The sequence below is a fragment of the Rhizophagus irregularis genome, chromosome 7 (genome assembly GCF_026210795.1).
Source record: "Rhizophagus irregularis chromosome 7, complete sequence".
In the NCBI taxonomy this organism is placed as follows: domain Eukaryota; kingdom Fungi; phylum Glomeromycota; class Glomeromycetes; order Glomerales; family Glomeraceae; genus Rhizophagus; species Rhizophagus irregularis.
In genome coordinates, this window is record NC_089435.1 from 738258 (window position 1) to 757921 (window position 19664).

Genomic DNA, 19664 nt, shown 5'->3' on the forward strand with positions numbered 1-19664 from the left:
AATTACAATGATGGAAAAAAAATTGGCTTTGACTGAAAAAGGAATAATATTCATTTAAAAAAAATTTGTAATTACAAAAACTGAAAATAACTGGATAGCTGCATCATTCATTCCAAGAGGATGGGAATAGAAAAATTATTATTAATACAAACTAAGTTTTTTTGTAAAAAAAGTGATTAAAATTTCATTAACCGGAAAATTATATTAGCAATAAAGAATTGTGTATAATATGACCCGACCGCCAATCAAATAACATGGACAGATCATGTTACATACAGATGGTGGCCTAAATGATCCGGCCACTTTTCAAAATTAAAAAATTTTTATATGTTTTATAAAATGAAAATAAAAATTTAACATGTTCATTACGCCTTCCTTTATTGAATTTTACAATAATTTAATAATTAATTCTATATCCATTCGCGAAAATAACAGCATTGACCCTCTGAGGCATACTATCAATTAATTTTCGATAATATTCAGGAGGGAGATCATCCCATGCAACCTTGACGTATATTATCATCATATCTAATATTTTATTAAAATCAATACAAACTATTATATTTATATTTATCTTTATATTATTACCATTTAACATGTTACAGGATTAATTCATTTTGATCATTAAATATAATATTTCTTTAATAAAACTAATAAACTCAAAATAAACCATAAAATTTATTATTTGATAAATATACAAAATACAAATCAACTTTTTAATATAAACCCTATTATATTACTTAAAATATATATAAATAATTACTGAATAATGCAATAATTATATTATAACTCACTAACAATACCAAATTACCCTAGTTATCTATAAAAAGAAAATCTTTCATTTCAAGAATTTTTTATTGAATGTTACTAACCGTTGGAAATTTATTATCTACACCTGGGAAAATACACAAAGAAATTTGAATGATGATATTTCATAAAATATTAGTAATTCAACTTTATAGAAAGAGATAAAATATTACATAAAACATTTAGTCATATTCTTTAACTGGATATAACAAATTTTATTAGTTAAATATAACCGCTGATATTTTATTTTTAACAACATTATCGAACAAAATGTAATTGTATAAATTATTTTATTGATACAATAAATTATATTTAACAAATTATAAAATATATATTACTGTATTATCTTTACTATAAATAAATAAAAATCTCTACTAATATAAAAAGCTTTAGGATTTTTTATAAGGCCACGCAAATTTGAATTTTCGGCTCACTTCACCCGGCCGGGTCACTTTTTCAAATTTCAATAAAAAAAAGTTTATATATAAAAAATTTATCACGTAATCAGGACGTAATTTTATTGGCGGGTAAGTTTATCACGCGGCTGAGAACTTCTAGAGCGAAAATAAATTCCTCCCTTTTAAAAGTCAACCAATCAAATGTCACGATATTATATATAAACTTTTTTTACTAATAAACAATAAACCCTGGGTCCCGGGTCAATTTTAAATTTCAATGTTACGTGAACCGAAAAATTGAATTTGTGTAGCCTAATTATTAAAAAGAATCCAATCATTACTTTTAACCAATTTTTTTCTTTCAATTTCAGCTACTTCAATTATTTCAGGATTTAAATTCCATTGAATTTTCCAATTTTTAATAATATCAATGATTTCATTAATATTTGGTCTATTTAAAGGTGAATTATCCCAACATTTTATCATTAAATCTAAATAAGATTTTGGAGTTCCTTTAATAATTTCAGGACGTAAACCATTAATAATTTCTTTTATTAAATTTTCATCATGAGAAAAATGAACAAAAGATTGTTGACCTGAAGTTAATTCCTATATTATCATCGCGAAAGAATAAAAAAGGAAAGATATTTTCAACAAAAAGCATATGGCTATTTTTTATAACTTCTCATCAATTTTTGAAAGACTCAAATTTAACAATTTACGATAATGATCAATTATTACATAATCAAGGATCGACATTTTTGTTTGATTTACTTAGTTGACTGACCACCCCAAGTCGATGCAACGTATCCATGATCATGTATAGCTTTCAGTCCTTTCGCTATTTCTAATAATATGAAAATTTTCTGATACCAATCAATTTCAATAAAATTATCTTGAAGATATTGTCACAAATCTCCTTCGCTTGCATATTACATAACCAAAATGTAATCGTTGGTTTCAGGATCCTGTATAATTTTGGACTTTTTTCTGAACTCATTACAGTGTAATATGAATGAAGCTATATCAGAAAGGGGGCGAGGAAGGAATAAAAAAAGAAAAAATTGATCTAATCTTTATGATAAAATCGTTTCATACCTGAAGTATAAAATCAGCTCCATTAATATTCTTTGAATTTTTTAATTGTTTAAGAACTACATATTGAGATCCTGTTGTACTTTTATCGCTAAACGAAAATGAAATATGATCTATTCAAAGATTAAATAGAATAATATTTATTATAAAAACATATAGCAAATTAAAATAACAAAAAAATTCAATCAACTTCACATCAAGTCTAGTGATTCTCTCTTATTTTTTAATTTAATAACAATTTTAAATGAACCATCCGATTTTTTTTTTATTATCATATAAAGATAAAAATTGTAAACCAAATTCTCTAACATTATTAGGAGCTTCTTCATAAATTAACTTCCAAATAAAATCATCATTATGTTTTTCTACTTCATTTATCCAACCTTTCATCGTGCCAAAATAAAGTCCATTATTCCAAGAAGCGAGATAAACTTTACTATAACCACTTTCTTCTAATAATATTATATACAAATTTATCAAGGGAATTAATTTTAAATAATTTTCTTTAACAGGATTTGTTAATTGGGTTTTTTAATAAATCCATCTAATAAATCTATTTCACTTGTCCAATAACCAAAATTTTCTTTAAATAATTTTGTTTCACATTCATTACATCATAATATTGAATTTTTTTTATAAGGTGTTTCACATTTAAAACTATTCTGATGCTGATAAAAGTGATGAGATGATGGAATTGGTTGTTAATAATTGTAAACTCTACTAAATATGTTTCCGTATAATCTTTTGATGCTTGTTTGATTTCTAAATACGGTTGTCACTTTTCTGATCGCATCTCTAAATAAATAAAAATAAATGAAATAAAAAGAATTCTAAAAAATTATTAAAATAGCACTTTAAATAATAATATGATGACTTACATATGTATATTTAATTTTCAAAAAAAAAAAGATCTAAATTTTGCGAAAAAGAAAAATTCAAATTTAAAATTAAATAACTAAAAAAAATCCACTATATTTAATTTGTATTGATCTATATAAATTGTTAACGGATACTTGCCTTTTTTAATCATATTCATTTTTGGTTCTTCTTGGGATGATACAATCAGTGATGCAATCGACCGCAGCAGATCACAGTCATCGCACTTTTTTTTTTATATTTTTTGGTTCCTTTTTTCAAACTGAAAAAGCCAAAATCAATTTTTTTTTATTTTCTTTGGCTCAAACCAAAAAATAAATTTTTTTTAATCAAGCTTTTTATTTTTTAGTTCAAATCGAAAAATAAATCTTTTGGTTTTTTTTATTTTTGTATTATTAGTTATTTTATTTTTTTTGTAAATTATTAATAATTAATTAACACCAACTGAATTTTTTTCTAGTATTCTATCTCCATCTTCTAAGTTGTAGTAAATTTTTTATTATATAAATAAAATACAGTCAACTCCCTCTATAGTCACTCCCGTTATAGTCACATTCTACTATATAGTCACACCAGTTGAATGTTCAAAACACTTTATTATTAAAATCTATCCTATATAGTCACAATCTATCTATAGTCACTATCACACCTATCCTCAAAAATCTTATATTAAAAAGAACCGTTTATAATCACAGTTATATAAAGAATATATTAAATAACTTGGCATCTAATAATCGTACAAAGATGTATCATAGCTAGTTAGAATCGTCTCACTGAGACGAATCGAATGGTGGTAGTTTTATCCTTTTCCAACCACTGGCTGACGAGTTATTCAACAAAATGTTAAACATCGGCATTATAATATTTCTTGATTTACGTTTACTGCGCCATTTAACATTTTGCTAGATTTCTCGGTACCTAGTGATTGTAAAAAGACGATATATAGCTCGTTGGAATCGCCTCATCGAGACGAATCGAATGGTGGTAAGCTCATCTCTCTGTGATCAATATTGGCGGAGTTATTACTTAAAAACCATTTAATATTTTTTAATTTCGGAAATTGATCTAGTGATTGGATTTCGATGTATCTTATACCATTAGATTCGTCTCATCAAGACGAATCGAATGGTAGTATGATCGTCTCTCTAGGATCAATATTGGCAGAGTTATTACACAAAAACTATTAATATTTTTTTAATTTCGGAAATTAATCTAGTGATTGGATTTCTATGTATTTTATACCATTAGAACCGTCTCATCAAGACGAATCGAATGGCGGTAAGATCATCTCTCTACGATTAATATTGGCGAAGTTACGATACAATAAAGTTTTAAGTATAATTCTGGCTAAAATTATGTTAATTTTTGGCCGGAATTATGATATACAAATATAAGAAATTTTTTATATAGTCACATCTCTTTATAATCACCAAATATGGACTGTCCCAAATGTGTGACTATAAAGAGAGTTGACTGTATTTAATTATATTCCATGATACTAATGCGATACTCGAAAATTTTAATTAAATTAATTTTTTATTTGAAAAATTAACGAAAATAAAATGTAATATAAAAAAGACGTGTACACGAAAATAATAATAAAATAATTACGTAAAAATTAAAAATAATAATTGAAATAACATATAAAATTGAAATTAGTTTGAAATATACTTTAATAAATAAATGTTATTTTACTAAAGCAAATTGGAAAAGAAATACACCCAAGATTTAATAAAATTTCAAAAGTTTAATTTTATAAGTATTATGAGTTACGAAAATAGATTTAGTATTTGTGGATTGTTTGATTGACTTTACAGGAATAAATCTACTGGTCATTCATATACTGCACTTTCATAATTATCAACTGAATATATTATTATAAGATGTGATCTTTATTTTGATGATAGATAATTTTTAACTACAAAGCAGTTAATCAGTTTGATTTATTTATTATGTATTGTTATATATATTATTATATTTAAATTTGAACATTTAAATTTCCACGTAATTTTCATGATGAAGTATCACAATTTTAGATTTATTAGTTTCTCTAAGCATGTAGAATATCTTAATTGTATAATTATTAATTAATTCACCAGACTGTAAATTTAATTTATGAGTATTCACTCTCTTAAAGTTCTTAAAGAACATAGTTGCTTAACAAAATTAACGAATGAATTGATTATTAGTAATTACCATAATTTAAATTTTCTTCATTACCAATTCAAAATTTCTGAATTATAAACTTTATTTGCAATTTATTTTAAATAAAGATAACCCCGGAAATCAATATATAAGGATTCTAAAAAAAAGTTACGGACAAAGTGGATCACAAAATTTTGATTAATAATTAGTAGGTAGGTAATTTTTTCCTTATTATGCAAATGGTTGCGTTATTTTAGATAAGTCCATATAGGATTTAATTTAGTAGTTGTTTGTTAATTTTGAATTATCAGGAAAGTTTCCTTGATTTTATTCGTATAAAATTCAATCATTTCAACCACTTAGAAAATAACAAAAATAACAATAAATTTAGTCAAGAAAATCGTAAAAATAATAAAAACTGAAAACCATTAAAGGATTATAACAATAAATTGAATGTGATGAATTATTTTAATATCTAATAATTTTTTCTGAGATTAGTTATTCTATAACTTATTCAAAGCTTAATTTGATTGAGTACAGTATATGAACTCAATTATTTTCATAATATCAAATTGAAAAACAATCTTGTTTTAATGAACAAAAAATGGTAATGGAAGATGAAACAATTATCTATAAATTTAACTTTTTATTTTCATTTTTTAATTACTTGAAATACTTCATAATCTTCTACTTCAAAATTTGCTGGAATTCCTATTTTAGGATAACGTTCTCTATTATTATCATAAAACCAATTGTTATTACAACAGTATAAATCACCCATAGTTGGTCCATAACTATTGGCACAATAAACAGCATAATTCTGATTATTAACATAACTCATTTTTGCAGTAGAAACATTTTTTCCATTTGTAAAATTAAATAAAAAACTATCTGCTGTAGTTTTCCAAGACTGACTTTGATCCCAATTAAGCGGGTTATGCCCACCAATTAATTGTGTAGAATTTTTAATTTTTGCAATCCAAATAGTAGCTCCTTTATTGTCACAATTTCTATGAAAAGAATTAGTATCATTTCCATCTTGACTTGAACGATATAATAATTTAAGATCATAAGGAATATTTTTTCTATTATAATGTGAAGAATCTTTTTTATCAATCCATGAAGCAAAAATGGGAACATGGTTTGATTCAATCAAGGTTGATTTAATGCCAGGTTTTCTTGAAGGTGTCAAATTATTTTTAGGTTTCATATTAGGAACTATATAAAATTCTAAAAGTTTATGAATTAAATCTTGTGGTAAGATATCTTTATAACAATAAACTTTATAAAAGAAGTCTGTAGGTTCAATATCATAAAATCGAATTAAAGGAATAAATCTGTACAATGCCCTTTCAATCTTTGTGATATCTTCTTTATTCCATTTTGATGGTTCATTCTTCACATTTTGTTTAGAAAAACACCATTTTAACAAATTTTCCCAAATTTCAATTTCATCCATATTTAAATCATCTTTTTTTAATAATAATTCTAATAAAGGAGCTTTTAAATCAATAAATTTATCAGAATCAAATAAAACTTTAGGTTCTTCACAAATTTTTTCAAGACAAAAATTCCATAAATCTGTAAATGTTTCATGTTGATAAACAGTTTCAAGAATTCCAGTTGGATTTTGGTATAAAAATTCAGTTTGATGTTCAATCAAAAATTCTTGAATATGAGAAATCAAAGGATGAATATTAAGCTCATCAACTGCAATTAACAATTTCAATACATCAGGACCTTGTAAATTCTTTAATTCAATATTTCCACAATAAATAAACCTAATATACAATGATATAATATTAATTAGTCTTTTCTTTTATTACACAATGTTAAAATTTATTATATATATCATAAATACCTAAGAATGATATTAAATAATTGTGGAGAAATGTTAGGTTTTTTGAAAATAAATTTTCCATCTTTTTTCTCAGCCCATTCATTAGAAAATGCGGAGCGAAAGTATTGAGACCTAATAGATAAAATATTTGAATGAGCATGAATTTCCTTAACATATTGCTCTTCGCCAGCGTAAATAATAACGTCATATCCAATTTCTGTCTCAAAAAGTTTTTCATAATCGTTAGATAATTCTGCCAAGAATTTTGAAGACATTGCTTTTAATTTATAAATGTAATTAATAAGAATAAGCAAGAAATGCAGGAAATTCAGTAAAAATTTAAGTTTGAGGTACGAACTCTTTTATATTATTCTATGATGATCAATTTCTATAACCGGAAACATTACAATTCCGAAATAGGTCTGGTACTACTTAACAGCAGTGCCGATTTCGGAATTTTTCGGATGTTACTTTGTATTACTAGTGACATTAACTACTGCGGATTTGTGTTTATTTAATAATTTATATTTTGAGTTACGAAAATAGATTGGTTTATTTATGGTTTGTTGGTTGATTTTGCAGAAATAAATCTATTATCATATACTGCACATCATAATTTCTCAATTATTGTAAGAAGTGGCCATTATTTTTATGGTAGACAATTTTTAACTACAAAATAGGTTTGTTCAATTCATTTAAGTTAAAAAAGCTTATAAAAAATTAATCTAAATAAAAAATATTTACATTATTTATTATGTGTTGTTGCATATTATTATTATATTTAAATTTGAACATTTGTATATTTTATACAAAATTATTTTGGAATTTGCAACAATAAATAGAACATTTTCGTCCTTTTTAAAAAATTAATTTTTTATTTGTTATTTTTATGATTAAAATACTTTGAAAAGATAATACTTACTTTACCATTTCAAACATCATTATCTAAATGATCTCATCATTTCTTCAATTGAAGGTTAATACTTAATACTCATGAAAAATAGGTATACGAAACACTCAATATTGTTCATATTCGATCGTTTCAATTATACATCTAAATTTTCTACAAAACTTCGAATAATAAAGAATTCCAAAATCGAACAATATGATAGGATGTGAATTTTGCGCCAACCGTAACTTTGGATCTTTTATCGGTAACATAAATAAACTTCAAGGAATATTCTAATAATTTTTTTATTAATATCAATAGGTTAAAAAAATTTGCATATATTACTTACTTGACCAATTATTGTAAATGTGTACGCAATTAGTCATTTCCATAATTATGGTATAGTTTAAGAAAATAGGAATAGAAGATAACTGGGAGAAAACTTGATAATTACAGACTAATACCAGAGCATTGACAAAGTCATCAATATTCAATATTAAATCACAGGATTAATAGGAAAAATGGTGATAAGTGGATATTTCTATATGCTATTATTGCTATAAAAAAAATTACCAATAAATTTCTATTTACATCATAATAAAGAATAAAAGCGTTTTTTGATTCCTTGTATTCAGGATCAAAACTCATGAATTTCAAGATAACAGGTTCACCAAAGCACTAAGACATAATGGAGAATATCTTTAGTACTACATTGCAACCTAATAAAAACAATCACTAAGAACTTTCGATGTACTTTATTTTTACTGAATGTCACTGCTGAAAAATCAATAGTCTTTGATCAACAATCTTTGAATGGTTTAGAGTTTAAAATTTAATATCAATTTCTCTTCAATACTATATTATAATCAGTTCTTTTAACATCTTTTTCCTCTTTTAACAAACATTAGGAGTATACGGATTTTAATAGCATAACCGATAATCATCATTAAGCAAATCTTTTTTTTTTTGATTTCTTAGATCGTTAATTCCGGTTTGTAAAATAATCCTTTACTTAAAATATATAAGAACGACATGTGAACATGTGGTTAAGGTTGCTTGCCGAAACCTAGGGGTTTAGGCAAGATGGCATTTCGCCGAAAAGCGAAATTCTGCCGAAACTATATTAAAGTTATATTAAAAAACTGGCGAAACTTTGGAGAATGGTGAAACTGCTGAAACTTATTATAAATGCCGAAACTGCCTAAACTCTGCCGAAACTATAATAAATCTATAGTAAAATTTTGACGAAACTAATCGTAGGATTTTGAAGAGGTTTAGACAAGCAACCTTACATGTGGTAATATAAAAATGTTGTACAACTTTGGTATAACTTTATTTATTTAATGAGCTGAACGAACTATGAATTTTTTTTCTCCTTTTAAAAAAAATAGAAATTTAATGTCAAATAATATTATGGATATTAAGAATTTTTTTAGAAGATTTTATAAAAAAAAAATTATTGAAACAAATGATTTTAGTATAAATTATGAATATTTTTTAGATAAGTGAATAAAACTTAACCTTAAGAATAATAAAAACAAAGATCCTGAAAAAATTCTTAAAATGATGGAAAATCATAATGAAAGTAATTTCTGGTTTATAAGTTTATTAGGTTTTTTTTTTATCAACTTGGTATTGATTGTATATTAATAGAGAAAAAGCGTTGGATTTTTTATTTGGTCACCATCGATAATAAAATCGAAAATGATCCTTTAAATAGAAATTATAATCCTGATGTCATATACAAGAGTATTATCCTTAGAAATAACTTTGAAAATAAGAAAACTTCTGGATGAAAAAAGGTACTTTACTTAATCTAGCTAAAAATCACACAAGCCATATTTGTTTCAAATAAAAAATAAATTATATTGCCGATCCAGAAAGAATTACAAAATTTTGATTATCAGGATTGTCGGGTACTCGGGAACTCGGCTAAGTCGAGTTATTAGAAAAGATATGTAACATGTGACATATATATATATGATGGCGTAGTATAAAGTATAATAAAGTATAAGTGTATATACTATATAACAAGAGGTTATTTTCATGGGGAAGCTTGGCATTAGTGTTTGGATCCGTAACTGGATTCAACCGGATATATCCGGATAATTTTTTTTTTCGGATATCCGGATAATTGTGGTTTTTACCCGGATAAGAAACTGGTTAAAAATTATCCGGGTTGACCCGGAATCCGGATAAAAAAAATTTTTTTTTTGATTTTAATTTTATCCTTTTAATTTTCATTTCATTTGTAAAATATTCTATTTGTATCATTGATTTATTAATAAAAAAAGATTTATTTGTCTAATAAAATTATTTTATCATGATTTAGAATTTATTTTATATAATACAATAAATCTTATACTGTTAGAATAGAATTATTCAATAAAAGAGTAAAAAAATATAACTTACTAAAAGATTTATCATTTTATTTAATAAAAGTAAAATTCACTTTATTTAAAAACATTTACATAATAAAAATAAGACACTAACAAAAATAAATTTAATATCAATTATTCTAATACATCCTCATCCTCCACAAAATCATTATTTTCCACTTCTAAATCTGGTGGAAATACATTAATATGATCCATAGTTTGCATGTTGCGTTTTAAAAATACCATTTTTCCTACTAAACCAGGATCCAATAAACTTCTTTTTGCCGTAATGTGATTCCCTGCATCAGAAAAAAGTCGCTCAGAAGCTACAGAAGTAGCAGGAATTCCTAAGTATTTTTGTGCAATAATAGAAAGAATTGGAAAAATTTCTTTTTTAGTCTTCCACCAATTTAATGGATTTTTATTTTCTCTAGCAACTGGCAAGAGAAAATAAGTAGTAATTTCATCAGCTATTGTTGATGATGCAGTAGATTTTTCTGTTGTTTGAAATACTTTTCTTATTGATTTTTCACGCATCTCTCTATACTCATGTAAAGATCTTGTACTGGGAGTTGAACTTCTACTAGTATCAGCTGAAATTGTTGAAATTGGTGTAATTGTGGGTGATGGTGGAGTACTAATTTGTTGTTGCATTTCTCTTTTCAACTGATCATATTGTATCTGTAAACTTGAATGAATTTTTACTTTTATATTTTCATCAGATATAAAATTAAGATCTTTATATCATGGGTCTAAAAGTGCTGCCATAATGCCAAACTCATCTGGCATTGACCAGTAGTGTTTTAAGCCTATATATATATTTTTTTTTACATTTTTTAAAACTTCTGAAATATTATTATAATCTATTCCAGTTGACTGGTTAGTTAAATTCTCTTCTGTATCAGATATAATGGTATTATCATCAGGTTCTTCATATTCCTCATGTAAATTATCAACTGGTTTTAAGGAATTTGTAAGATTTGTAATGATGGGGAACATTTGACTTAATGTTATATAGGTACTTCCAGAAAAATCTCGTGTAGCTTTTTCAAATGGTGCTAATATATTACATAATTCATCCAATAATTCCCATTCATTATCCTTTAACACAAGTTTTTTTAATCTATTACCATCAGCTTTTTCTTCAGGTTTGAGAGAACATGACAAATTTATATTTAGTTGAAGTACTGCATATTGAAGAAAAATAAGCCTATCCCATGCTAAATAAGAAAAGTTCCACCTTAAATAATCAAATAAAATTACATCAAATTTTAATTAAAATTATAATAATAAAATATTAAAATTTAATTGAATAGTAATTAATTAAATGTAAAAAATTTACCTAGTAGATATATCTTGTATTAAATGGTATGTTTCTTCATAACCAATGTCTTTTTGAACGTTAATCAGTCTTTCAATTTGTTTTTGAGTGGAAAAAAAATTGATTAATTGTTTTACACGTGATACCAAATCTTCTACAACCTTTAAACCTTTATTAATTGCCAATTGTAAGGTATGGGCAGCACAGGAGAGTCTTTTAATTGGTTCTAAATCTCGAATGGCAGCTACTATATTAGCTCCATTATCTGCTGTTATTGATATAACCTGGCTTTCAATTTCCCATTTTTGAATAGCTTTTTTGATTACTTCAGTAATTGCTTGTGCAGTATGTGGGGTTGGAAAATAAGAAATTTCAAGCAAAACATCCATTATTTCAAAATCTTTATTGATCCAAGTTGCTGTTAAACCCAAATATCCATGTTTTGAACGAGAAGACCATAAATCAGTAGTTAAAGATATTGATTGAGCAGTTTTTAAAAGTAGCTTTAATTTATCTCTATTATACCCATAACTACGAGCAATCATCATTCTTATTTTTTTTGCTCCAGGAACTGTGAATATTGGATCAATAATATGCATATGCTCAATATAGGCCTTATTAGTTACAGTAGAAAGTGGTTTGGTTGTTAAAAGAATCCATCGTAATGTAGATAATTCTTTTTCTTTTTGTCCATTAATTGGACATAGTAGATTGAGTTGGCATTGATTTATTTTCAGATGTAATACTTTCTGTAGGTGGTGTAATTCCGTGTTTAATAGCATGGTAACTAAGATTTCCTGTAGATCCATCATATTTATAGTGTTTTGAACATTTTTCCCCATTTTCTAATATAAACTGACAATATGCACGTACCTCTCCACTTTCATTTTGCTTTTTAACAAAATAATCCCATACCCAACTTACTTTTGTTTGTGGCTTGATTTTTGAAGTAGTTTGCTTAAAGGGATTTGAATCATTTGATATTTGACTTGTTGATTCAAATGCAGTTAATGATTCTTGATCTGATTTTTCACTAGTACTTGCCATTTTTTGTTTTCCAAATGTTTTAGATGATTTTGCAGGGCGTCCTCTTCTTGATGGTATTGGAGTAATTTCTGCAATTTCATCACTAGAACCTTCATTTTCACTTAAGACAATATAATTTTGATTTTCCATAATTTTATGAATTATTTTATTTATTCAATAAATGAAATTATAAAAAAAAATCCAGAAAGATGGAAAATAAATGCACTATTTATTTATTTCAATTAAGGCTTAGAGCTAGATTAATTTTGATAAAAAATAAATAATTCATAAATCAAAATTTAATTAATAAAATTTTGCAAATTTTAATTGGCACAAATGTGCATAAATTTCAATCAAATAAATGCCACAAATTTAATCATATAAATGCCACGAATTTAATCATATAAATGCCACGAATTTAATCATATAAATGCCATGAATTTAATCATATAAATGCCACGAATTTAATCACATAAATGCTATGAATTTAATTTAAATAAAGCCTTGCACAAATTTAAAGCCATCAATTAATCAAATAAATGCCACGAATTTAAACAAATAAATGCTATGAACTTAATCATATAAATGCCACGAATTTAATTTAAATAAAGCCACAAATTAAAGCCATCAATTTAATCAAATAATGCCATGATTTTAATTAAATAAATGCCACAATTTTAACTAATAAATGCTATTGTTTTTATGATTAATTAAATAATTGCCACGAATTTAATTAAAAGCCACAAATAAGTACCACAAAATTTATTTATTAGGTTCCACAAAATTATCTGTTAAAACCGATCTACAAAAAAAATTTTTATATAAATTTATCCGGATTTCAGTTTTTATCCGGATATATCCGGATTTTTATCCGAAACGGATAACCCGGATAAAAACCGGATAATTTTTTTATTTTATCCAGATGACGGTTTCTATCCGGATCCAAACACTACTTGGCATGCTTTTAAAAGATCTTTTAAGTGAAAATTATTGTAAAAAAACTTCAATTTATGAATATGCAAATTGTTGATCTTTCTTTTATGAATAAGCTTCGTTAAAATAAATAAATTAATAAAATGAATAAACAAATGATGTTTTCGATTTATAATGAGTAAATTAAATATAGAGAAATGGCATATTCGGTTTGTTATAAGCTAAAATAGTAAAATAGTAAAAATTTAAGAATGTTGCCTGGGTGTGATTATATAGAAAAGATGTTATGTATAGAGACCTATGTAAGTAGTGTATAGTGATGTGCACTATACATTGATTTTGTGATTGTACGACATGACAAACATACTTTTTGTACGTACGTATACTAACCATATGTATTTGTATTACAATACAATACAATTACAACACGGTTAAAAGAATTTCCACTTGACATCATGACATGATTAATAGATTAGATATTTAATAATATTCTTCGCTCTAAACCTTCACAGTAATTTCATAAATTTGACACGTCATGTAATTAAATTTTTTTAATTAATAATTTTATTTTTTTGTTATTTTAAAATTATTTTCTATCTTTTATAATTAATAATGTCTTCTATCGACAATTTTTCAGATATAGAAGAATTTTCTGCAGAAGATTTTGATCAAGATAAGGTAAATTAGTTGTAATTTAATTTTCTTAACTGACGTCTAACAAATAGTATTTAAATAGAGCAAAGTTAATAATAATGAAAGTGAAAGCGAGGAAAATGAAGAAGTATTTGCTTTCTTCACTCAGAAATTACAAGTTCGAAAGGTAATACACACAACTACTCCTGTAGAATATCCGGAAACTTCTCCAAATGGAGTGGCAACAATATATAATATAACTGGTTGGAAGAATCATATGGATGCATTTTCAGATGTTAGTAAATATGGTTTATGTTAAATTTGATTTGATAATAGTAGTAAATATTTTTTAATTATAATTTTATCCTTTTTATTATAATAAAGATCCAATATTCAACCAATGGTGCTGGTGGCTCTGCAAATATTAAGGAAGGTCCATTTTTTGGAGGAATTTCTGTTAAAAAAGATACAAGAAAATGTCAAGGAATTAAATATTGCCAGTTTTCTAATCCTGAAATTATTAATCAAGAGCATTGTAGTGTGGATTTTGACTCTGAAACATTTCAAAATTACACTAAACAACAAAATAATAATTCTAAGGAAGCAAAAACATATTCGTAAGTTATATTTTTAATTTTTAATTATGCTACTTTAGAATTAGATCATCTGCTGAATATTTAAAATTATAATTAGATTATTTTTAGCTGCAAAAGAATCTTCTTGTCCTTTTAAGAAAGATAATAATGTATCTTGTGATGGAAAAGCTCGTCTTGGAAAAATTGCCAATTATCAGCAGACTGAAACAACAAAGTATTTCATTGGATGTGACAAATATAAACAAAATGAAAAATGGCATCGATTTATTAATATTAAGCCAGAAGAAACCAACATTTCATTACTTCAACAATTATTTTCTGGTACTGCATCTGTAAGTATTTCTTGATTTCTTACATTTTTTTTATTTTTAAATTTTTATTTTTAAGCTAAAAAACATCAAATTATTTCAGATACAAGAATTATCACAATGCAGTATGATAATTCCAAGGAGTTGTAAGCGTAAAAAATGTGGTAATGTATTAAAAAATTCTTAATTAATATTTGATTAATGGTGTTTATTTAGTTTAAAAACATTAATTTTTAATTTTATCAAAATTAAGATATGCCACATACAGATAATGGAGCTGTTGTTCGTGGTGAAATAATTGAAAGGTCATGCTCTGTGCAGTTTATTAAAATTATCCCCCATGACATTACTAAATGTCCTTTTGTTGCACTTATTTGTATTGGAGTCCATAATCACCCCCCTCCTCCACCAGAACGAACACCTTCTGGAATTAAAAATAATTTGCAAATCTTAATTGAGCAAGCTATTAATCAAGATGATACTACAACTTCAAGATCTATATTATCAGGTAAATAAATATATATTAAATATTAATGAACAATTAATAATAGTAAAATATTAACTAAATTTAATTAAGTTAATAGGAAATTTGATCAAAGCATATTTTAATAAAAAAATTTTAGCAGAAATACATGTTTCCTTAAATAATATTGACAAGTTGCGTTACTTAGTAGGGAAGGCATACAAAATCTTACATCCATTTGGACAGGGAGTGATGGGTGTCTATCATTATGTGTCAAATAAAGATTCTGACTTGATTGATTATGTTCACAAAATTGGTAAGTTTTTTAAATTTTATTGATCTATATATAAGTAGTATATTAATATTAATAATTTAATCTATTTTATTTTAGATCTTTTCACAAATAATGGACAAGTAATCATTATATGTATGCTTCCTGAACAAGCAAAAAAGTTGATTACACTTGAATGGTTCCAAATAGATGTTAGCTTTAAACGGGTAAAAGGGGAAATAAATGAGTTCGAAATTAACACATATGATTCTAATTATCATTTGAGTAAGTTTTTTTAATTTTATTTTTTTTTAAAAATATTAGAAAATATATATTAATTTTATTTTTAAAGTATTGTCATTTTGTAGAGTATTTACAAATGTCTTTACAGCTGAGGGTTACCATAGATTATTTTCATCCCTATTTCAAACAATTTGTGAAATAAGTGGACAATGTATTAAATTTAAGCATATTCATAAAGAAGGTGTTGGGTGCATTTTAGCAGATTTAGACGCAGCGCAAGCTAAGGGGTTGGGTTTAGCCTTATATGATTTGGATTGTAAAAGAAACTGGGAAACTCATTTAACCTTTATTTTCAAATCATGTATTATACACTTTCAACGGTATTTATATAATTTCATTTATTTATTTCTTTTTAAATATTTAATTTTAATTTTTTATTTTAATTTTTTAGAAATTTGCATAATAAAGCATTTAATGTAAATACCAAGAATTTAATAAAGCAAATTCCTAGTGCACCTAGTAAAGAAGCCGTTTATGATCTTTTACAACAAATTAGGGATACAAATGATAATGGAATAAAAGGTAAAATATATTTATATTTATCTGATGTTAATTATATGTTTAAAATTTTTCTAATAAAAAATTATTTTTATAGAATGGGTAGATTATTATCAACAGTCATATGTATTAGCATCATTAAATCAATTTATTTCAAATATTGATCCTGAAATTTGGCTTAAAAGCGGATCAAATACAAATTATGCTGAAGCAGCTCACTCTATGGTAAATAGAGAAGGAAAACAATTGTCATTATTATCAGCCATATTAAGGTATACTATTTTATTAGTAATTTAGCATTGTTATATAAAATTATTAAACTGATATAAAATTTTATTCTATATATAAAGAGGAAAACGATTTGATGAATGATGCTACAAAACAATAGACATCTGTAATAAATCAGGAGTTCCTTACACTCATCGGGACAGAAGTGAAATTAAAAGAACACAAGAGTCAATAACACGTAAAGGTAAACATATTATATAAAAATTATTTTTAATTATTAAATTTTATTTGTGTAAAATTCTAATTTTTTATTATATTATACATAGCATCTCATAATCAAAAAAGTAAAGAATCTGTTATTGATTTAACAAATGATGAGTTGCCTACAAAATCATCATTAAAAAGATCTTCTGTTAATAGAAACAAATCATTGAAGAAAAGTAAACAAGAAAAAAGTGAAGAAATATCAACTATGAATGAAATATCTCAATTAGAAATTGAAGAAAGAAAAATGGCATTAAGGGAGCGTGCAGCTGAGGTTAGGAAAAAAGAGGCTGAAGCTGAAGCATTAGAAATAGCAAATTCTCAAAGAAAGAAAGAAAATGAATCGTTTATTTAGGTCAATCTTAAATATTTTTTAATAAAAATATGTTAGCTTAACTATAATAATAATATCTGCAACTGAAGTTAGAAGTATACAAATAAATGCATTACTTTTATTTTAAATAAAGTTTATATTTTGCAAGTACTTTTTACAATAAATCAAACAATTTTGTTAGTCTATAAAAGATAAATATAAATATAACGTAAGATGAATAAAGTAAATATGAAATATAGATGCAGTGGCGCAGCATATGGTTACGTGACACGTGTAGAATAGTTACTGCGGCTGCGCCTTATTATTTGTATTTACGTGCGTTTGGTCTCTTATTTCATTCATACGTACGTACGTTTTGATTTAATTAATATTATTATTATTTATTTGCCATGTATGTATGTGCAGTACACTCAGTGCAACCATACGTACATAGCAAAAGATCGCCATACGCTACACACAAGGGTCTCTATACGCTACATGTTTCCTAATTGCCCCTGGGTGTAACTTAGCTAATTTTTGATCGGCTAAACTTAAAATTTTATCGCAAAAGATATTTTAAAAAAAAAATTTTTTGCAAACATAATTATTCAAAATAATCTTATCTAATGAAATTTTATTTGCAAACATTAAAATTTCACACATTTACGATTTTAAAGAAAAAAATACTGTATTTTTAATGAAGTGATACAAATAAAAGAAACAATAACAATAAATAAAAAGATAAGTAAATTACAATGATCAAGGAGAAGATGCTAATAAAAAAATGAAATAACGATGGAGTATAAATGGAAAGTAATAGGAGATGAAAGGGAGTAATGATTGGAGACAAAAAGGAGAAATAGGACATGATGGAAGATGAAGAGAAGTGATGGGAGTCGAAAAGGATTGATGGGAGACGAAAAGAAGTGACGGAAAGATGAAGAGGAGTAATGGGAGACGAAAAGGAGTGATGAGAGACAAAAAGAAATGATAGGAAGTAAACAGGAAAGAAAAAGAAATAATGGAAAATGAAAAGATGTAATAGAAAATAATGGCAGATGAAAAGTATGGGATAATGAGAAGTAATAGGAGGTGAAAAATGATGAGAGACAAAAAATAAAAAAATGATCATGAAGGAGGTTGGGTAGCAAAAGATAATAATAGGAAACCAAATAAAAAATAAAACCATGAAGTAAAAAAAAATGAAGTTAGTAAGAATGAAATATAAGATAGCCCTATGAAAAAAAAATTTCTTTAAAATATACTTATGTACTTATATATTTTTAAAATATATCTAAAATGTACTTAAAATTTTTAAATGTACTTAAAATATACTTAAAATTGCAATTTTAAGTATATTTAAAGTATGAAATTTTATACTTAAATTATATTTAAAATATACTTAAATTATACTTAAATTATATTTAAATTGCAATTAAGTACAAAATTTTACACTTTAAATATACTTAAAATTGCAATTTTAAGTATATTTTAAGTATATTTTAAAATGTTAAGTATATTTTAGATATATTTTAAAAATATATAAGTATATTTTAAGTACATTTTAAAGAAATTTTTTTTTATAGGGTAGAAATGAAATAAAAAAAAATAAATAAAAAATAAAAAACATACCTTTATTAATTGTAGAACCAAAAAGGAACTAAAAGGTCTAAAAAATGAAATAAAATTAGTGAAAATGAAATATGAAACAGAAACAAAATAAAAAAAAATAAAAAAAATAAGTAAGAAACAAAACATAAAGTGAAAAACAACTGAACCTTAATTGCAAAACTGGAAGGACTAAAGAACCTAAAAATAATGAATAAAAAACAAAGTGTAAGAATATAAGTTAGAAATAAAAATAAAAGAAAAAAAGAAAAATACCTTTGAGGCTGAAAGAACCGAGGGAACGAATCTATACTGAAAACGAGATTCGATAAACAAATAAACATGACGTGATCATGTGGCTAATCTGGCCAATCAAAATATTAACCAATATGTTTTTTATTTTATTTTTTTTATGAATTTTTTTTATTAACATTCTTTTATATATACTGTATATATATATTTTTATTTTTT

General features: G+C 25.1%; 2 protein-coding genes across 2 annotated transcripts; one reads left to right on the forward strand and one right to left on the reverse strand.

Moving 5' to 3' along the window:
• Positions 1-1975: 1975 nt before the first annotated feature.
• On the reverse strand, positions 1976-2690 carry OCT59_026991 (uncharacterized protein; the record flags this gene model as incomplete). Its single annotated transcript, XM_066136638.1, has 3 exons — positions 1976-2071; positions 2304-2391; positions 2551-2690. The coding sequence occupies 3 exons, from the start codon at positions 2688-2690 to the stop codon at positions 1976-1978; spliced, it is 324 nt and encodes a 107-aa protein (XP_065993107.1).
• Positions 2691-14320: 11630 nt separating this feature from the next.
• Positions 14321-17627, forward strand: OCT59_026992 (uncharacterized protein; the record flags this gene model as incomplete). The annotated part of the gene is made up of 13 exons (XM_025317697.2): positions 14321-14386; positions 14445-14528; positions 14726-14958; positions 15035-15269; positions 15349-15409; positions 15499-15753; positions 15830-16024; positions 16100-16264; positions 16332-16602; positions 16674-16804; positions 16878-17052; positions 17212-17252; positions 17335-17627. 13 exons carry the CDS (start codon positions 14321-14323, stop codon positions 17625-17627), a joined length of 2205 nt encoding a protein of 734 aa, XP_025177796.2.
• Positions 17628-19664: the final 2037 nt, after the last annotated feature.